Genomic DNA, 22,731 nt, shown 5'->3' with positions numbered 1-22,731 from the left:
ACCAGCAGCAAGAGTGACATCATTGATGTATACAGAGAAGAGAGTCGGCCCAAGAATTGAACCCTGTGGCACCTCCATAGAGAGAGTGCCAGAGGCCCGGACAACAGGCCCTCCGATTTGACACACTGAACTCTGTCTGAGAAGTAGTTGGTGAACCAGGAGAGGCAATCATTTGAGAAACCAAGGCTATCGAGTCTGCCGATGAGTATGTGGTGATTGACAGAGTCGAAAGCCTTGGCAAGGTCAATGAATACGGCTGCACAATATTGTTTCTTATCGATGGCGGTTAAGATATCGTTTAGGACCTTGAGCGTGGCTGAGGTGCACCCATGACCAGCTCTGAAACCAGATTGCATAGCGGAGAAGGTGCGGTGGGATTCGAAATGGTCGGTAATCTATTTGTTGACTTGGCTTTTGAATACCTTAGAAAGGCAGGGTAGGATAGATATAGGTCTGTAGCAGTTTGGGTCAAGAATGTCCCCCCTTTTGAAGAGGGGGATGACCGCAGATGCTTTCAAATCTTTGGGAATCTCAGACGACACGAAAGTGAGGTTGAACAGGCTAGTAATAGGGGTTGCAACAATTTCGGCAGATCATTTTAGAAAGAAAGGGTCCAGATTGTCTAGCCCGGCTGATTTGTAGGGGTCCAGATTTTGCAGCTCTTTCAGAACATCAGCTGAGTGGATTTGGGAGAAGGAGAAATGGGGAAGGCTTGGGCGAGTTGATGTGGGGGGTTCAGTGCTGACCGGGGAAGGAGTAGTCGGGTGGAAAGCATGGCCAGCCGTAGAATAATGCTTATTGAAATTCTCAATTATAGTGGATTTATCGGTGGTGACAGTGTTTCCTATCCTCAGTGCAGTGGGCAGATGGGAGGAAGTGTTCCTATTTTGAGTTTGTGTTGCAGGAAGCAAATTTCTGCTTGAAAAATTATCTTGCCTTTCCAAAGTTGTTGAATCCATGGCCAACTGTCAGCTAAGAACTTATAGTTCAAGTAAGATGTTTAAATAGACTTAGGTTGGAGTTAAAACCTGTTATACCACTTATAATTCACTGTATCACAATTCTAGTGGGTCAGAAGTTTACATACACTTTAAACATAATTTAAATTTTCCAGAAAATTATGCCATGGCTTTAGAAGCTTCTGATAGGCTAATTTACATCATTTGAGTCAATAGGAGGTGTACCTGTGGATGTATTTCAAGGCCTACCTTCAAACTCAGTGCCTCTTTGCTTGACATCATGGGAAAATCAAAAGAAATCAGCCAAGACCTCAGAAATAAATTGTAGGCCTCCACAAGTCTGGTTCATCCTTGGGAGAAATTTCCAAACGCCTGAACGTACCACATTCGTCTGTACAAACAATAGTAGGCAAGTATGAACACCATGGGACCACGCAGCCATCATACCGCTCAGGAAGGAGATGCGTTCTGTCTCCTAGAGATGAACGTACTTTGGTGTGAAAAGTACAAATCAATCCCAGAACAACAGAAAATGACCTTGTGTAGATGCTGGAGGAAACAGGTACAAAAGTATCTATATCCACAGTAAAATGAGTCCTATATCGACATAACCTGAAAGGCAGCTCAGCAAGGAAGAAGCCACTGCTCCAAAACCTTCCCCAAAAAGCCAGACTACAGTTTGCAACTGCACATGGGGACAAAGATAGTACTTTTTGGAGAAATGTCTTCTGCTCTAATGAAACAAAAATAGAACTGTTTGGCCATAATGACAATCGTTATGTTTGAAGGAAAAAGGGGGAGGCTTGCAAGCCAAAGAACACCATCCCAACTGTGAAGCACGGGGGTGGCAGTATCATGTTGTGGGGGTGCTTTGCTGCAGGAGGGACTGGTGCACTTCACAAAATAGATGGCATCATGAGGGAGGGAAATTATGTGCATATATTGAAGCAACATCTCAGTCAGGAAGTTAAGGCTTAGTCGCAATAGGTCTTCCAACTGAACAATGACCCCAAGCACACTTCCAAAGTTGTGGCAAAAGTGCTTAAGGACAACAAAGTCAAGGTATTGGAGTGGCCATCACAAAGACCTGACCTCAACTTATAGACTATTTATGGGCAGAACTGAAAAAGATTGTGCGAGCAAGGAGGCCTACAAACCTGACTCAGTTACACCAGCTCTGTTAGAATGGGCCAAAATTCACCCAACTTATTGTGGGAAGCTTGTGGAAGGCTACCGAAAACATTTGACCCAAGTTAAACAATTTAAAGGCAACACTACTAAATAGCAATTGAGTGTACGCAAACTGTACATATACATATAGATCACTTCACTATTCCCTTTTTGTTCACAAGCTTCCAACTTGCCTAACATCGTTGTTGAAGTATAAAAACATGAGTTATCAAACCAGTTCACAGGGTTTGAGGTTCCTCAGGTCTCCACCGAATCAGGTAAATCCACTTTTAGTTTTAATGCGCCTCACTGCAATTTTCAGAACTCATTACAATTAGATGTTCCAGTGCCGTTCGGGCAGTTTAGGGTGTTAATTGAGGACCTAGTAGCTAGGACTGTAACTTTTTCATAAGGGTTGTGTTTGTATTGATTGCTGTTTTGTTTAACATTGTATCGGTTGTTGTATTGTGACCAGGGCACCCCTTTGGAATGAGACGATGGTCTCAATGGGTTTTCCCTGAATAAATAAATAAAAACCGTAAAAAATAAATCAGGCAGACAGGCATTGAGGCATTCAGTTACTGTTCGACTACAGTACCGGTCAAAAGTTTAAACACACCTACTCATTCAAGGGTTTTTCTGTATTTTTACTATTTTCTACATTGTAGAATAATAGTGAAGACATCAAAACTATGAAATAACACATATGGAATCATGTAGTAACCAAAGTGTTAAACAAATCAAAATATATTTGAGATTCTTCAAAGTAGCTAACCTTTGCCTTGATGACAGCTTTGCTCACTCTTGGCATTCTCTCAACCAGCTTCACCTGTAATGCTTTTCCAACAATCTTGAAGGAGTTCCCATAGATGCTGAGTACTTGTTGGCTGCTTTTCCTTCACTCTGCTGTCCAACTCATCCCAAACCATCTCAATTGGGTTGAGCTTTGGGGATTGTGGAGGCCAGGTCATCTGATGCAGCACTCCATCACTCTCCTTCTTGACATACTCAAATCTAACTGCCTGTAGCTCCGGCTCTGAAGCAAGGAAATGCATATCCTTGGTACCATTTGAAAGAAAACACTTTGGCGTTTGTGGAAATGTGAAAGGAATGTAGGTGAATATATCACAATAGATCTGATAAAAGATAATACAAAGAAAATCTTTTTTTTTTCATCTTCGAAATGCAAGAGAAAGGCCAGGTGCAATATACATTGGCCACTAGATGGCATCAGTGTATGTGCAACGTTTTACACTGATCCAATGAACCATTGCATTTCTGTTCAAAATGTTGTATCAAGACTGCCCAAATATCCCTAATTTGTTGTAATGTTATTTCCATCAAATTGACTTGGCTGTGTGAGATGATGTGGTGCACATAAAATAACTTTTGTAGTGACATTCCCACGTACTTTATAGAAAATACAAGTTAAATAGGTTTCCATTGCATCAACAAATCTACTTATGCTTTTGTCACAAAAAAAAAAGTTAAATTGTGAATGCGCCCACTCTGGTTTTGGTATGGGCGCTCTAGCCAACAGTTCACAGATACAGTTCGGGTTTAGCCTACATTATGACATTATTATGGACAAAAGAGCGAGATAATTTGTATTTGTCAAAAGGCAGCCAAGCACTGGCCAACATATCACCAGAATAAGATCCTCAATAGTTATTTGAAAGGAGCATCAAGCTCATCACAATGCACTTTCACCACCCTGTGAAGTTCATCGTAACGTATTTCCTCTGTAGCCTAATAAACTGCATGCTTTCCAGAGTCATAGTGGGAGGACCACACAACATATCATCGTGTGACTCCAAGTTTACTTCGAAAGGATTGATATTATATCAATATATGTGCACAAAAGCATAATTAATTATTACTTTTACAGACAAAATATCCTAACTTGTCTAGTGTATTTTGTTTGGTCGACATTTGGAAATTTCACCGACAAATGTTCTGTTTTTATCAGACCTGTCCTAACATTTTTTATCCAATGTACTTTAACTCACACACAATGGTTGGATGGAAACCTGGTTAGTGACCTCGCATCACCTTGTATGCTTATTTTATTCTAACTCCCTCACAGATATAAGTCCCTAAGAAATAGAAAGTAGATGCTTAGAGGAAAGCCATGCTATTTAAATACCTTTGGCAGTAGCAATCATACACAGCAGGGGGAAATCTTTTGTTGTCTCGAAAAAAAATCCATCACATTGAGGAGGATATAAGCATAGCACAAATTGCAAGAGGTATTCAGAATAAGTTATTGCTCAACCACTCTCCTTTTACCCAACTGAGAAAATTATGTTGACGCTTGAGGAAGAGAGGCCTTTTCTTACTCTTTCAGGTTCTTAGTCGCCCACATTGTCAAGGTCAACTTGTCAAGGTCAACTTCTTAAAATGAAGCACAATCTGCTTTACAACAGGTGTAGAGCCTAACTGGCACACATACTGAATACAGCGCGCGATTTTCAAGTTTGGGGAATTCAATTTTCACCATAAAATTGCACCTTTATAATAAAAGCATTACATGCATTAGTGCACTTTTAATAATGGTGTTTTCCCGGTAATGGAAATTTCACGCTTAAAGCCTACTGCCGTGTGCGCATTGCTGTGCTTATAAGAAATAAACTATTCGTTTATCAACATCTTAAGCTAAACGTTATGTTGCGTCAGCCACATTGCGTAAAAAAATATTTTTGATGTTAGTGGTTGTACTAATTTGTGATGTATCACATCCTACAAACGTCCCAGACTATGTTTGGAATATTTATTTCTCGCACAGAATAGGTCAACTTTTGTTCTATGGGGTAGACTAGATTGACATATTCTAGTGCTTTGCTGTTCGTCAACCCTCATATTGTTGGCTGACGAAAAGTAAATGTCGACAGTTCTTCCAATATCTTTAATATGCACCTCGGAATTGGATAAAGAAGAGCACAGTTGCATCCCCGATGTGTCGGTCTTCACTTGTAGTCTGTGAGAAAGACCCAATCATGTGATGGAGAGCTATGTGAGTCAGATGAGAGGTGCTTCGGAGCGGGCGGCATTTAAGGAGAAGGGATGCAAAAGGCATTGATTTTTTTAGGGTGCATTATGGCCACACAAATGGGATGCCGCCGGGAAATTTCTACACAATTGCTTCTCAAATTGTTAAATTCTTAGGGATAGAGGGCAGTATTCGGAAGTTCGGATGACTGAGGTGCCCAAAGTAAACTGCCTGTTACTCAGGCCCAGAAGCTAGGATATGCATATAATTGTTAGTATTGGATAGGAAACACGCTGAAGTTTCTAAAACTGTTACAATAATGTCTGTGAGTATAACATAACTGATATGGTAGGCAAAAACCCAAGGAGAATTTTCACCACCCATTGAAATGGCTGTTTATGGGAAAATCAAAGGAAATCCTCCCAGATTGCAGTTCCTATGGCTTCCACTAGTCTTTCGAAAGGGTTTCAGGCTTGTTTTTTGAAAAATTAGCTAGACTTTGTAGTTTTTCTAGGTGGCTCTCATTTTGACTGTAGTCTTGTGGCGCGCGTGGATGACAGAGTGCACTTCATTATTTATCTCCGGTATTGAACACACTATTCTCCGTCTTAAATTGTATTGTTTATTTACATATTAGGGTACCTGAGGATTGACTAGAAACGTTGTTTGACATGTTTGGATGAAGTTTATTGGTAACTTTTGGGATTCCTTTGTATGCACGTTTCGCCCAAAGAGGTTAATGAGAGACTGATGAAGTGTGTGCAGCCTGCGCAAAAAAACTAAGTAGAGCTCATGCCTTTCAAGCTACTTTTTTTCATTAGAGTTGCATCATGCAGCCTTATAATGTATAAAAAATCTGAACATATAGCCCAACGTTTGTAGAACAACTAAAGTTACATAAATAACTCTAAATTAAGCATATAGGAGTACCTATTTCTTTGTTAACCACTCAACACAGAATAGCCGCATGTGCGCATACCCTCAAATCATTTGGAGAAAATATCCTTTAAATTTTATTCAGCTTTGTTCAATTGTATTCTTCATACTATAAAATACTATAAAATAATCAAATATTGTCTGCCTAATGAACTAGTGTATAACCAACGAGTAATCTAACCTAACAATTCCAAAACTACTACCTTATACACACAAGTGTAAAGGGATAAAGAATATGTACATAAAGATATGAATGAGTGATGGTACAGAACGGCATAGGCAAGATGCAGTAGATGGTATCGAGTACAGTATATACATATGAGATGAGTAATGTAGGGTATGTAAACATTATATTAAGTAGCATTGTTTAAAGTGGCTAGTGATATATTTTACATCAATTATAACATAACATTGAAGGTTGTGCAATGTAACCGCAATATTTAGACTTAGGGTTGCCACCCATTTGATAAAATACGGAACGGTTCCGTATTTCACTGAAAGAATAAACGTTTTGTTTTCGAAATTATCGTTTCCAGATTTGACCATACTATTGACCAAAGGCTCGTTTTTATGTGTTTATTATATTATAATTAAGTCTATGATTTGATAGAGCAGTCTGACTGAGGAATGGTAGGCGGCAGCAGGCTCGTAAGCATTCATTCAAACTGTACTGTGTTTGCCAGCAGCTCTTAGCAATGCTTGATTCACACGCTATTCATGACTTCAAGCCTATCAACTCCTGAGATTAGGCTCAGGCTGGCAATACTAAAGTGCCTATTAGAACATCCAATAGTCAAAATGGTATCGAGTGAAATAGTCAATGCGTCATAATTCCTATAATAACTACAACCTAAAACGTCTTAACTAGGAATATTGAAGAACTAGGAATATTGAAACACCAGCTTTCATATGTTCTCCTGTTCTGAGCAAGGAACTTAAACGTTAGCTTTTTGACATGGCATATATTGCACTTTTACTGTCTTCTCCAGCACTGTGTTTTTGCATTATTTAAATCAAATTGAGCATGTTTCATTATTTATTTGAGACTAAATAGATATATTTATGTATTTTATTAAAGTTAAAATACGTGTTATTGTTCATTCAGTATTGCTGTAATTGTCATTATTACAAATATATATATAGAAATCTGCTAATTAATCAGTCTCTGCTTATTTTGGTCCTCCAATAATCGGTATCGGTGTTGGAAAATTATAATCGGTCGACCTCTAGCAAGAAGGTAGAGACAACAATACATCATGCGACTGTCAGTAAGAGTGTCGATGATTGAGTCTTTGAATGAAGATATGGAGATAAAACAGTCCAGTTTGAGTGTTTTTTACAGCTTGTTCCAGTCGCTAGCTGCAGTAAACTGAAAAGAGGAGCGACCCAGAGATGTGTGTGCTTTGGGGACCTTTAACAGAATGTGACTGGCAGAACAGGTGTTGTATGTGGAGGATGAGGGCTGCAGTAGGTATCTCAGATAGGGGGGAGTGAGGCCTAAGAGGGATTTATAAATAAGCATCAACCAGTGGGTCTTGCGACGGGTATACAGAGATGACCAGTTTACAGAGGAGTATAGAGTGCAGGGATGTGTCCGATAAGGAGCATTGGTGGCAAATCTGATGGTCGAATGGTAAAGAACATCTAGCCACACAAGAGCACCCTTACCTGCCGATCTATAAATGACATCTCCCTAATCTAGCATGGGTAAGATGGTCATCTGAATCATGGTTTGTTTGGAAACTGGGGTGAAAGATGAGCGATAGAGGAAACCAAGTCTAGATTTAACCTTAGCCTGCAGCTTTGATATGTGCTGTGAGAAGGACAGTATACATTCTAGCCATACTCCCAAGTACTTCTATGAGGTGATTACCTCAAGCTGTAAGGTAGTATTCACACTATTAGGGATAGGGGCATTCTTCTTACCAAACCACATCACCTAAGTTTTGGAGGTGTTCAGAACACGGTTAAGGGCAGATAAAGCTTGTTGGACACTAAGAAAGCTTTGTTGTAGAGTGTTAAACACACAATCCCGGTGTGGGGGGGGGGGGGGGGGGGGCAGCTGAGTATTAGACTGTATCATCTGCATATAAATGGATGAGAGAGCTTCCTACTGCCTGAGCTATGCTGTTTTTGTAAATTGAGAAGAGCGTGGGGCCTAGGATCGAGCCTTGGGGTACTCCCTTGGTGACAGGCTGTGGCTGAGACAGTCTGACTTTATACTCTTTGAGAGAAGTAGTTAGCAAACCAGGCCAAAGACCCCTCAGAGACACCCATACTCCTTAGCCGGCCCACAGAAATGGAATGGTCTACCATATCAAAAGCTTTGGCCAAGTCAATAAAAAATAGCTGCACAACATTGCTTACAATCAAGGACAATGGTGACATTATTTAGGACCTTTAAGGTTGCAGTGACACATCCATAACCTGAGCTGAAACCAGATTGCATACCAGAGAGAATACTATAGACATCAAGAAAGCCAGTCAGTTGATTATTGACAAGTTTTTCCAACACTTTTGATAAACAGGGCAAAATAGAAATGGTCCTATAACAGTTAGAATCAGCTTGATCTCCCCTATAAATAAAGGACACACCGTGGCTTTCTTCCAAGCAATGGGAACGTCCCCAGAGAGGAGAGACAGGTTAAACATGTCAGTGATAGGCTTGGCAATGATAGGGGCAGCAACCTCAAAGAAGAAAGGGTCTAAACCATCAGACCCAGATGTTTTTTGGAGTCAAGTTTAAGGTGCTCCTTGGACTCAGTGACTGCTTGCAGGGAGAAACTTTGTAATGGGGCAGGGAAAAAAGAAGGAGGAGCATCAGAGCTAGTCATATTAGAAGGTGTGGCAGATTATGAAATGTTGGACAGGCAGAGGCATGGCTGAGTCAAATAGGAATCCTGACTTAATGAAGTGGTTATTAAAGAGCTCAGCCATGTGCTCCTTGTCAGTAATAACCACATCATCAGCATTTTCTTCATTTTCTTTATTTAATTAACCAGGTAGGCAAGTTGAGAACAAGTTCTCATTTACAATTGCGACCTGGCCAAGATAAAGCAAAGCAGTTCGACACATACAACAACACCGGATACCCCAGCCAGGTCGATTAGAAAGGCCTGCTCACTGAAGTTTCAGGGAGCGTTTGACAGTGATGAGTGGAGGTCGTTTGACCGCTGACCCATTACGGATGCGGGAAATGAGGCAGTGATCACTGAGATCTTGGTTGAAAACAACAGAGGTGTATTTAGAGGGCAAGTTGGTTAGGATGATATCTATGAGGGTGCCCGTGTTTACGACTTTGGGGTGGTACCTGGTAGGTTCATTGATAATTTGTGTGAGATTGAGGGCATCAAACTTAGATTGTAGGATGGCTGGGGTGTTAAGCATATTCCAGTTTAGGTCGCCTAGCAGCATGAGCTCTGAAGATAGATGGGGGGGCAATCAGTTCACATATGGTGTCCAGAGCACAGCTGGGGGCAGAGGGTGGTCTATAGCAGGTGGCAACGGTGAGAGACTTGTTTTTAGAGAGGTGGATTTTTAAAAGTAGAAGTTCAAATTGTTTGGGTATAGACTTGGATAGTAGGAAAGAACTCTGCAGGCTATCTTTGCAGTAGATTGCAACACCGCCCCCTTTGGCCATTCTATCTTCTCTGAAAATGTTGTAGTTGGGGATGAACATTTCTGAATTTTTGGTGGTCTTCCTAAGCCAGGATTCAGAGACGGCTAGAACATCCGGCTTGGCAGAGTGTGCTAAAGCAGTGAACAAAACAAACTTAGGGAGGAGGCTTCTAATGTTAACATGCATGAAACCAAGGCTATTACGGTTACAGAAGTCATCAAATCAAATCAAATGTATTTATATAGCCCTTCGTACATCAGCTGATATCTTAAAGTGCTGTACAGAAACCCAGCCTAAAACCCCAAACAGCAAGCAATGCAGGTGTAGAAGCACGGTGGCTAGGAAAAACTCCCTAGAAAAGAGAGTGTCTGGGGAATAGGAGTGGAGCTAGGCACTGCAGGGCCTGGATTCACCTCTACTTCACCAGAGGAACAGAGGAGGAGTAGGATAAGGGTACGGCTAAAAGCTATGAGAATTGGTCTTCTAGAACGTCTGGAACAGAGAGTAAAAGGAGGTTTCTGGGGGCGATAAAATAGCCTCAAGGTATAATGTACAGACAAAACTATGGTAGGATGTGAATACAGTGGAGGTAAACCTATTGAGTGATGAGAGAGATATTGTCTCTAGAATCATCATTGAAACCAGGCGATGTCATCGCATGTGTGGGTGGTGGAACTGAAAGGTTGGATAAGGTATAATGAGCAGGGCTAGAGGCTCTACAGTGAAATAAGCCAATAAACACTAACCAGAACAGCAATGGACAAGGCATATTGACATTAAGGAGAGGCATGCTTAGTCAAGTGATCATAAGGGTCCAGGGGGTAGTGAGGTTGGTTGGGGTCACAGCGATTCAGACAGCTAGCCGGGCCATCGGTAGCAAGCTAGCAGAGGATGGAGGTCTGTTTTTAGCCACCTCGTGTGTTTCCGTCGGTAGATTAGTGGGGTTCCGTGTGGTAGAGGGGATCAATCCAATTGGCAAAATAGATATAGTTTTAGTGACCCAAGAAAAATAGTCCGATAGACCTATTCAGATAGCAGCCGATAAGACAGCTAACGATTAGCGGGCCGCAGATGGGCGTTCATGTAACGTCGCGACGGAGGGGCCAGTTGGTTAACTCCCTCGGGCAGATAACGTCGGTAGTCCAGTCGTGAAGGCCCGGTGGGGCTCCGCAAAGGCAGTAAAATGGGTCTGGATAGGTGATTGTAGCCCAGGAGTGGCTGATGGAACTCTTCAGCTGGCTAGCTTCGGAATAATTGATGTTTGCTCCGGGATCGACGTAAGCCAATAGTCACACGGATAGTAGCTAGCTAGCTGCGCGATCCAGGTGTAAATGTCCAGAGCTTGAGATATGGAGAGAAAAATAGGTCCGGTATGTTCTGGTCTGAGTCGTGTTGTACAAAACTGGCGATAGATTTTCGAGCTAAGGGATAGCTGATGACCACAAACTGTAAACTGGCTAGCTTCTGGTTAGCTTCTGGTTACCTTCTGGCTAGCTTCTGGTTAGCTTCTATTGTGGATTTCAGATTTGAGGTAAATAATACTTTCTTTTTTTTATTGGTGAGGTGGGTTGCAGGAGAGTGTTTTGAAGTTGAGTTTTTGGAAAATAAATATATGAAAGATATGCGAAGAAAGGTGTAAATATATATATATATATATATATATATATATATACAGTCTATGGGACACGACAAGACAAGGACAAAGGACGTCTGACTGCTATATCATCTTGGGAAGATGATTAAGCATTAAGGGAAATGGGCAACTGTTAGGAGGAGGGTTTATTTTTCCAGGTCTTTAACCGTTTTCCAGAACTTCTTGGGGTTAGACCCACAGAGAGAGAACTGTTCTTTAAAGTTACCAACTTTGCCTTCCGGATAGCCTGAGTGCACTTATTTCTCATTTGCCTGAATGAGAGCCAGTCAGCCTGAGTATGCATGTGCTAAGCTTTTCGGCAAATTACATTCTTGAGGTGGAGTAACTCTGCCAGATCACGGTCGAACCAGGGGCTGCCAGATCACGGTCAAACCAGGGGCTGAACCTGTTTTTAATTCTCATTTTCTTATTGGGGCTTGTTTGTTAACAATACCACTGAAAATTTAAAAAAAGAAGGCCCAAGCTCTTCGACAGATGGGATCAAGCTGATTCTATACCAATTTACAGAGGCCAGGTCATTCAAGATTTTTAATAAGTGTCTATTACAAATCAGGACAGGTCGTTTCACTGAGCAGCCATTATGAACACAGGCTGTAAAACAGTGATCACTAAGTTCATTACAGAAAACACCAGATTGATACCTATCAGGAATATTTGTGAGGATAACATCAAGGAGAGTAGCCTTTTCTGGGTGTTTGGAGTCATACCTTGTGGGATTGGTAGTAATCAGAGAAAGACTTAGGGAGTCCCATTGTTTTAGGACATGGTCAAATGGTTTAAGCATGTCCCAGTTTAGGTCACCTAGCAGGACATATTCAGACTTAGTGTAAGGGGTCAGGAGCGAGTTTAGGGCATTTAGGGTACAGGCCAGTGCTGACAAACATAGTTTGTCCCACAGTTGGGTCAACAAGCAAGTTCATAGTCAACAAAGCATGCAGGAGTCATGAGGCAAATTGCATATATTGTATGTTCAGAGTCACTCGCTCCAACAGTGCGTGTGTGCTGGAAGCGAGTGAAAGCTCGGGAGAGAGGGGGGAGTGTGGTGGGGATACCTGTACCAGACAGGGGGAGACAGGCCAGGGCAGCAGTGCAGCAGGCAACTGGAGTAGGTATCATACCCACTTGGGAGAAGCTTTTTTGGGGGGGAGGCAGATTCCTTGTAAAAAATTCCAGCTAGCTAGCTAACGTAGCTAGCAAGTCTCTGTCCACCATTTTTTTCCCACATGGAAAAGGAGGTCGTTGCTTGACAATCACCGGCTGATGCAATTTCATGACCGGCACAGCCCTAGCTACAGTGCATTCAGAAGGTATTCACACCCCTTGACTTTTTCCACAGTTTGTTGTGCTACTAAGTGTGATTAAAATTGATTTAATTGTCAGTTTTTGTCAAAGATCTACACAAAATACTAATGTCATAGTGGAAGAGAAATTTGAAGAAAAATGTACGACAAATAAGACACTAATATATTTTGATCATATATATTTGAGTCACTACGTGTTAGAATCACCTTTTCCACACCTGGATTGTGCAACATTTGCCCATTATTCTTAAAACATTCTTCAAGCTCTGTCAAATTGGTTGGTGATAATTGCTAGACAACCATTTTCACATCTTGCCATAGATTCTCAAGCAGATTTAAGTTAAAACTGTAACTTGGCCACTCAGGAATGTTCACTGTCTTATTGGTAAGCAACTCCAGTGTAGATTTGTCCTTGTGTTTTCAGTTACTGTCCTGCTGAAAGACTAATTCATCTCAGAGTGTCTGCTGGAAAGCAGACTGAACCAGCTTTTCCTCTAGAATTTTGCCTGTGCTTAGCTCCATTCTGGAAAAACTCCCCAGTCCTTAACTATTACAAGCATACCCATAACACGATGCGGCCACCACTATGCTTGAAAATATGGAGAGTGCTACTCAGTAATGTGTTGTATTAGATTTGCCCCAAACTTAACACTTTGTAGTCAGGACAAAAGGTTAATTGCTTTGCCACATTTTTTACAGTTTTACTTTAGTGCCTTGTTGCAAACACGATGCACAGGCTTTCTTTTTTCACTCTGTCAATTAGATTAGCATTGTGGAGTAACATTGTGGAGTTGATCCATCCTCAGTGTTCTCCTATCACAACCTGCTCATTATGCTGCTCATTATGAGCAGCATAACATCTAGCGGGAAAATCCGACCCGACAGGGAAAATGAAAACCAATGAATATAGCGGTTCTCAGGCAGGCTAGAGGCACAATATTGTTACTGTTGCATCACACTGGATGACCACTAGTGACTTATTGGAGCTTTCTATATTTTTTATTTTTTTTATTTTTTATTTTTTTATTTCACCTTTATTTAACCAGGTAGGCTAGTTGAGAACAAGTTCTCATTTGCAACTGCGACCTGGCCAAGATAAAGCATAGCAGTGTGAGCAGACAACAAAGAGTTACACATGGAGTAAACAATTAACAAGTCAATAACACAGTAGAAACCAAAGGGGGTCTATATACAATGTGTGCAAAAGGCATGAGGAGGTAGGCAAATAATTACAATTTTGCAGATTAACACTGGAGTGATGAATGATCAGATGGTCATGTACAGGTAGAGATATTGGTGTGCAAAAGAGCAGAAAAGTAAATAAATAAAAACAGTATGGGGATGAGGTAGGTGAGAAAGGGTGGGCTATTTACCAATAGACTATGTACAGCTGCAGCGATCGGTTAGCCGCTCAGATAGCTGATGTTTGAAGTTGGTGAGGGAGATAAAAGTCTCCAACTTCAGCGATTTTTGCAATTCGTTCCAGTCACAGGCAGCAGAGTACTGGAACGAAAGGCGGCCAAATGAGGTGTTGGCTTTAGGGATGATCAGTGAGATACACCTTCTGGAGCGCGTGCTACGGATGGGTGTTGCCATCGTGACCAGTGAGCTGAGATAAGGCGGAGCTTTACCTAGCATGGACTTGTAGATGACCTGGAGCCAGTGGGTCTGGCGACGAATATGTAGCGAGGGCCAGCCGACTAGAGCATACAAGTCGCAGTGGTGGGTGGTATAAGGTGCTTTAGTGACGAAACGGATGGCACTGTGATAGACTGCATCCAGTTTGCTGAGTAGAGTGTTGGAAGCCATTTTGTAGATGACATCGCCGAAGTCGAGGATCGGTAGGATAGTCAGTTTTACTAGGGTAAGCTTGGCGGCGTGAGTGAAGGAGGCTTTGTTGCGGAATAGAAAGCCGACTCTTGATTTGATTTTCGATTGGAGATGTTTGATATGAGTCTGGAAGGAGAGTTTGCAGTCTAGCCAGACACCTAGGTACTTATAGACGTCCACATATTCTAGGTCGGAACCATCCAGGGTGGTGATGCTAGTCGGGCATGCGGGTGCAGGCAGCGACCGGTTGAAAAGCATGCATTTGGTTTTACTAGCGTTTAAGAGCAGTTGGAGGCCACGGAAGGAGTGTTGTATGGCATTGAAGCTTGTTTGGAGGTTAGATAGCACAGTGTCCAAAGACGGGCCGAAGGTATATAGAATGGTGTCGTCTGCGTAGAGGTGGATCAGGGAATCGCCCGCAGCAAGAGCAACATCATTGATATACACAGAGAAAAGAGTCGGCCCGAGAATTGAACCCTGTGGCACCCCCATAGAGACTTCCAGAGGACCAGACAGCATGCCCTCCGATTTGACGCACTGAACTCTGTCTGCAAAGTAATTGGTGAACCAGGCAAGGCAGTCATCCGAAAAACCGAGGCTCCTGAGTCTGCCGATAAGAATATGGTGATTGACAGAGTCGAAAGCCTTGGCAAGGTCGATGAAGACGGCTGCACAGTACTGTCTTTTATCGATGGCGGTTATGATATCGTTGAGTACCTTGAGTGTGGCTGAGGTGCACCCATGACCGGCTCGGAAACCAGATTGCACAGCGGAGAAGGTGCGGTGGGATTCGAGATGGTCAGTGACCTGTTTGTTGACTTGGCTTTCGAAGACCTTAGATAGGCAGGGCAGGATGGATATAGGTCTGTAACAGTTTGGGTCCAGGGTGTCTCCCCCTTTGAAGAGGGGGATGACTGCGGCAGCTTTCCAATCCTTGGGGATCTCAGACGATATGAAAGAGAGGTTGAACAGGCTGGTAATAGGGGTTGCGACAATGGTGGCAGATAGTTTCAGAAATAGAGGGTCCAGATTGTCAAGCCCAGCTGATTTGTACGGATTTGTACGGATTTGTATTGCAGTTTTAAAAATGAAACCAGTGCCACTGTCCGCCCCACGGCTGTTGTTATTGTTTTGGTTTTGTTGATGAAGCAGAGGTGGGGAGCTTCACACATCACAGGAGGTTGGTCGGGGTGGATGGTTGGGCGTATAGCAACATCAAACATCTAGCCACCTAAAGGTTGTGTGTTCAAATCTCACCACAACTACTTGCAACTACTTGTTAATTTTTAGCTACTTTGCAACTGCTAACCCTAACTTTCATACTTTAATTATACCTCCTAACTTTAAAACTAACCTTTACCCCTAATCCCTAGTCTAGCCACCTAACTAATGTTAGCGTTAGCCACCTAGCTAACGTTAGCCACAAAAAATTGCAATTCATAACATATCATACTAAATGCAGACAGATTTACATTTACTATATTATGTCTACACCTGAGTCTAGGTTGCAGCATTAAGAATTACAGCTTTAAAGGGAAAAATGACATATTGACAGACATTTATTAAGACAAAACATATTTATCCAAGGGTTAATTCGGATGAAAAGAACAGTGTGTCAGAACTTTTCAACACCTGCATACTGATACATGCAACAAACAATAGCTTCTGGACATAATTATGGACTTTCACACCTCAGCTTGGCTTTGCTATTGTGACATTTGAATAATAACTTATTATATCATACAATAACAGCCATCCTAGTTTACCCTTTTGAGTTAGTTTGTTATGAAATGAATGAGTCCCCTTGATCACAGTCATTCAGAACAAAAAAATATCTGACATTTGTCAATGGTGACTCTCTCCTCTGCTTGGACAAATACAGTCATACACACAATATTTATAGAGTGGGAGAAAGCTGTTCAGACTGTGTGGGTTATCCTATGATCATAATTGGAAGAGATGAGAGCAGCCATATAATCCATAGAACAATTCAGTCAGATCGATGAGTCAGGAGAAGCAGATTGGGTTGACCTGATGGCGGAAACAAATCTTCTGGACTGCTTAGACTAGCATTATCATCCCTGTTATCATCCCTGTTATCATCACTGGACAGCGCTCATCAACAGTGCTTGATTGAAAGGCACTTCCTTGGCTTGTAAGTGTGTGTATATGTGTGTGTGTGTGCGAGCAACAGTGTGTGCATGTGCATCTGTATGCGTGCATGTTGGTGTGTGTGTGCCTCAGACAGGCAGACAGTCCCTGCCTCGTTGTCTTTGATTATGGCAGCGTCCCCCTGCAGCTAACATTTGTCTTTGCTATCAGCCAGACACTGGGGCTTTGAGAGGGCTGACAGTGCTGTCTGTCTCAACACTCATCCTCTAATGGAGAAACTTCAGCGCTGTGCTGTGCTGTGTTAGACCTGCAAATAGGATTGTCCACCGTGTAGATATCTCACTCACCAGTACTGATAAAAGAAAACACTGCTTCTACTCATGTTGACACTTATCCTGAAATTCCTCTCTGGAATACATCCTGTGAATTCGCACCGCCAAGATCTCATTGGGATTCTTATTGTGTAGTGGGACTGATGAGAACGAATGTCCCAATGCTCCAACTTGGATGCATTGTTTTTGGTAGTTTATATGCTGACTTCAACTATACAAAAGAGGACAAAACTTACACAAAGGGTCCATAGAGTCACTTAACCAACGAAAAAGTCTGGGCACCAGCCTGTTTCTGCTTTAGTCTAATTCGTTATCTCTGTCATGCCACCCTGTCTAAAAACCCAGTGGTGTAAAGTACAGGTCGAAATAGTCAAAGCAACATGCCACCAAGAGTCAGCCCAATACCACTACAGGTGCCACAACATTTTTGGGAAAGCTCCTGCCACCTAGCTGTATCCCAAAAGCGACAAGCCAAAGCCAGATGTCACAAAGTGATATGGCTTGGATAACATCCCCTGTGAAGGTACCACAGGTACACAACAGTAATAAGGATGACATATTCTCCTTTGGGGGAGAACTTACCGGAAGGTCATCTGGAAGACCTGTCCCAGGTTGACTTGCTGGCTCTTGTTGTTGTAGCCGTGCAGCATCTCCCCAAACAGGGTGTCATTGAAACGAATGTCCTGCCTCTGGCACTTTGGCCCCTCACAGTTCTCTGTCTGGAGGAGACAGGAGCGACCGTCCGCCCCCAGCTTGTACTCCTGCACACACCTGGGTTGGGGAGGGGGGTTTATGTGTAACAAGCACATCATGCAGAGGCAGAGACATTAGTATTATGGACTCTACTAACGCACACACACAATATCCTCATTTCCCAGTAGAGAACTAATAGATTGCAGAAGTATGTATTGTTAGCTGTCTAATAATTCAAATGAGAGTGTGTAAGCACATCAAACATTTAATCCCAGACTTGTCTGCGTTAAAGGAAAACTGTGGTTGGATTTGCACATTCAGCATTATCTACTTCACAAATGGCTGTGAACCACAAAGCACACATTTAATGCTAATGAAACCAACATAGATACACTGGCAGACTCTTAAAGTAGCCTACAGTAGAATTCCATATCAACGTTCTATACTGTAGAACATTCATAAACTGCCAATTAAGAGGTGAACATGAGAATCAATCTCACAGTTGACATGTATAAATGAGGATCACTCTCACAGTAGTTTCTAACAGTATTTTTTGTCCATCCGTTTCGGTGAAAGGCTATAGTTGTCTTTCTACCATCTTAGAGTTCAATAGCAGCTGATTTAGACAACCTATTGCAAAGAGCTGCTCTTATGCTCTATTTGTGTTATCAACAATGGCCTAATTCTCACCCACAGAACATATTGTTGGACCCAGGTTGCCCAGGAAAGAAGACATTTTAAAGGGGCTTCTTCCCGATGCTGTATGTGTCCTGCCACTGGCTGACTCACCCACAGAACATCAGGATGTTGCTGGAGCTGGGGTTGTCTAGTAGAGGCACCAGCTGTTGGAGACACAGCTGCTCACAGCCCCCATTGAAGCCGTCCGTGCAGTCCGTGCCCTTTGAGTAGTCATAGCAACCCGAGCCATCCTTCATCGGCCGCAGCCCGTCAGGACACTGGAGAGGCAAGAGAGATGCACAGGAGAGGGAGATAAACAGAGAGAGACAGAGAGAGAGGGAGACAGAGAGAGAGAGAGAAACAGAGAGAGAGAGAGAGACACAGAGAGAGAGAAACAGAGAGAGAGAAACAGAGAGAGAGAAACAGAGAGAGAGAGAGAGAGAGAGAGAGAGAGGTCAACATACACTGTATAAATAAAAGTATGTGAACACCGCTTCAAATTAGTGGATTTGGCTATTTCAGCAACACCCTTTGCTGACTGGTGTATTAAATTGAGGACAGAGCCATGCGATCTCCATAGACAAACATTGACGTAGAATGGCCTTACTGAAGAGCTCAGTGACTTTCAACGTGGCACCGTCATAGGATGCCAACTTTCCAACAAGTCAGTTCATCACATTTCTGCCCTGCTAAAGCTGCCCTGGTCAACTGTAAGTGCTGTTATTGTGAAGTGGAAATTTCTAGAAGCAACAACGGCTCAGTTGCAAAGTGGTAGTCAACACAAGCTCACAGAACGGGACCCCAAGTGCTGAAGCACGTAGCGCGTAAAAAATTGTCTGCCCTTGGTTGCAATACTCACTTCCGAGTTCCAAACTTCCTATGGAAGCAACGCCAGCACAATATCTGCTCATTGGTATCTTCATGAAATGGGTTTCCATGGCTGAGCAGCCAGACACAAGCCTAAGATCCCCATGAGCAATGCCAAGCATCGGCTGGAATGGTGTAAAGCTCGCCGCAATTGGACTCTGGGGCAGTGGAAATGTGTTCTCTGCAGTGATGAATCACGCTTCACCATCTGGCAGTCCGACGGACAAATCTGGGTTTGGCGGATGCCAGATAAATGCTACCTGCCCCAATGAATAGTGCCAACTGTAAAGTTTGGTGGAGAAGGACTAATGTTCTGGCGCTGTTTTTCATGGTTCGGGCCCCTTAGTTCCAGTGAAGGGAAATCTTAACGCCTGCACAGAGCCATGACCTCAACCCCATCAAACACCTTTGGGATCAATTGGAATGCCGACTGCGAGCCAGGCCTAATCGCCCAACATCAGTGCCCGACCTCACTAATGCTCATGGCTGAATGGAAGCAAGTCCCTGCAGAAATGTTCCAACATCTATTGGAAATCCTTCCCAGAAGAGTGGGGGCTATTGTAGCAGCAGAGAAGGGACCAACTCCATATTAATGCCCATGATTTTGGAATGAGATGTTCGACGAGCAGGTGTCCACATACTTTTGGTCATGTAGTATTCAGATCAGGACCCAGCAATTACTAGGAGACAGACAGCGAGATGGTCTGCTTTAATTAACAAAAATTAGGAAAGTGATGAAGAACTCCATCTCCCAGGGTTCCCCTCAAGAGTCAGTGGGGATTTGATGAAGTGTTGATTGGCTAATCAGGGAAAGCAATCAGAACAGAGCTCTCCAAATTAATTTCAACCACATGGATAAACTGCAAGTCAATTATAGAGACTCTCACTTGGATAAGGAATATTGCATACAGCACAAGTATGCAGCATAAGTGCATACAGCACTTCAAAATACCATTCAAATCAGCAAATGGTAGTACTTAGATATAATCCCCCCAAATTGGCCTGATAAAAAGTGACTTATTTAAAATGACTCGAAGCCTATATGGTGTGTGTTTACTCCAGATTAGTGGAGTGATTTGAAAGCTCTGCTGGAGCAGAGTTTAGGGAGTTAGTGCTGTGATAACCTGACAGTGCTGCTATCACACAGCGGTACTACCAGACAGTCTCTGACATTTTAGTAATTAGATGACTGCACAATCCAACTGCTGACAAGCCTTCGGAAGTAGGTTTGTCCTAAATGTAGCAGTCATTTCCTGCATGTTTTAACCCACCGCCAATTACACCTGTTTAGTGTAGGCCTACATTCATGGTGTGATTACATGACAAAAAGTGACAGAACAATAGGTTGTCTGCTATCTTATGTGATTTTGACACCATCCTTTTATGTAATCCAAAACCAAATCTGATGCAACACCCACTGTACACAATCACAAATTTAAAAAAACGTTTCAAATCTTAAAAAACACACTGAATATGCATGGACATTTGTATTAGTGCATGCAAACACCGCCAATACCTCTTATTTGATGAAAATCTAAACAACCCAGTAACATCTCTGCTCTGCGATTGTAGTGGCGGCTGTTATTGTTGTTGGGGCATATCTGGGGTTTATCTTATTTGGATGATGGGCAGCCATAATAACAGCAGAGTGATGTTGATGTCAAACATAATACCAGCTGACAGATAATTTGATCCTGATGGATGGCTAGATGTCTGGGAGGCCAGAGTGGAGTGTCACCCCTGGGAATTGTGGGATAGCATTCAGAGTGTGACATCACCCTTTCACTGACATCTCATGGCTGCTAAGTGGCGGAAAGACTGAACATGTGAGGAGATACCATAGGCCTAGGCTATATGGCCAGTTCTGATAAAAAGAGGCATTTTACATATTGTATGGGTTTTAGTATAGAGCAGTGTAGAGTTTAATATAGAGCCTTAAAATGACATGTATCTCATTGAAATTGGTCAATTTCAGGGAGTGAGATATTTTTAAACTACCTATTTCAGGAAGTGTGCTTAATCTTTCTCAAAGCCCCTTTTATGTCGAAAGCCTTGTGATGATTGCTCACAGCTATCTGCAATAAGGCCATGCTAAAGAGACATTTAGTGTCGCAGTATAACTGTATTGCAGATAGAGTAGCTATGGTGTGTTCCTGTGATAAGAAGACTGTAGACTGATAAGATCCAAGTCTGATAAACACATCCTCAGGGTTTGTTGGAAAAGTGCACTGAATCCTGGTGTGCTATGGCAATGAGTTCATACTGTATCAGGCTATGGCTAACATTAACCCTGTGACATCACACACACACACCACAGTCCAATGCAGCTAAACCAATCAATACTGTACTGCTCCCATGGGTGTCTGTCATCCACAGTATCATTCTGGATCTTGACTGTTAGAACTTGTCGTTATGGCGTCTATACAGTAATATATTGCTCATAACATCATGCAGGCTTCTTCATCTTCTTATTGGCACATGGGTCTGATCAGAATCTATCATTTCCATGCCACCAGGATCTTATTGCTCCTCACTAAGATCTAACAGCACCTCATCTTCACTACAGGTTCTATAAGGATACAATCAGACCTTATCTTATCAGAGTTCCATCCATAACATTCCTATGGAGGATTACACGCACCAGTGCACTGCTGCTCAGATAATCGATACTGGGTCTCATCTGTGACTCCCGTGTACTGTATGGCGATGCAGAGTGGAGAGAGGGGGGGGGACGGACAAGAAATGAAGGACTCAGATGGTGTAGAAAGAGATGGAGGAGGAGAGGGAGTGTGAGGAGGAGGAGAAGTGTGGGAGGGGAGGATAGAAGAGGGTAGAGGGAGAGCTGACTCACTCACACTGGAGAGCCTTAGAAGTGCTGTTATACGAGCCTGTCAGGCTGCGATATTGATCAGCGTCAGTGTTGGAGTATGGGCAATAGACATGGTGTCGATGAGGCAGATTAAGAAAACAAATCAAATGAGGCAGTTTAAGAAAACAAATAAAACATGGCAAAACAATTACCCAGTATTCCTAAACGGCAACAGTAAACGCCCAATGGCTGCTCCATAAATAACGGCACAGCGCTATATCCTGATCTATCATGAGCCCAAAGGGGATAAATATGGGAACTTAGAGAACACACACACACGCCTCCGAGGCCCAATACACCACGTCACGTGACAGTAAGCCATTCATTTTTTTTCTCATCACCTTTCAACACCCCAAGTTTTAATCAGGCTCTGTGCAATTTACTAAGATCTTTTTTCTTAATGACTGGGGCCTAGGATGACAGACACATTAAAATGCTTTATTTTTGAAGATACATCTTAGCACCCGGCATACTGTATGAAGTAATAGTCAGGAAGGTGATAGCTGTCGTTGACCCCCATGTGTATGGTGAGAAAGGAGCTTGGTGGAAACACCAGGGAATTAGCAATGATAGGGCATGATAGAGGAAATACAGGAGAAAACTAGTGGGTTGATAATGAATGGCGATGTACTGAACCAGGTAGAATATACTTTGAGAACAATACAGGGCACACGCTTCTTTATTGTAAGGGTACTAACAGGGTAAATCATATTGTCTAATGA

General features: G+C 42.5%; 1 protein-coding gene across 1 annotated transcript in view; it reads right to left on the bottom strand.

The window, feature by feature from the left end:
• The window catches only part of LOC109868476 (astrotactin-2), a 413,904-nt gene that overhangs the window by 140,794 nt on the left and 250,379 nt on the right, over positions 1–22,731 (bottom strand). Inside the window, exons 12-13 of the mRNA XM_031802536.1 lie at positions 18,385–18,551; positions 17,485–17,673 (exon numbers count right to left, since the gene is read on the bottom strand). Coding sequence (XP_031658396.1) covers positions 17,485–17,673; positions 18,385–18,551 — 356 coding nt within the window. The remainder of the gene's footprint in view (positions 1–17,484; positions 17,674–18,384; positions 18,552–22,731) is intronic.

This window comes from Oncorhynchus kisutch, linkage group LG23, assembly GCF_002021735.2.
Source record: "Oncorhynchus kisutch isolate 150728-3 linkage group LG23, Okis_V2, whole genome shotgun sequence".
Taxonomy (NCBI): Eukaryota; Metazoa; Chordata; class Actinopteri; order Salmoniformes; family Salmonidae; genus Oncorhynchus; species Oncorhynchus kisutch.
Note: the sequence above shows the minus strand (reverse complement) of the source record. Positions and strands in the feature narration are given on the sequence as shown.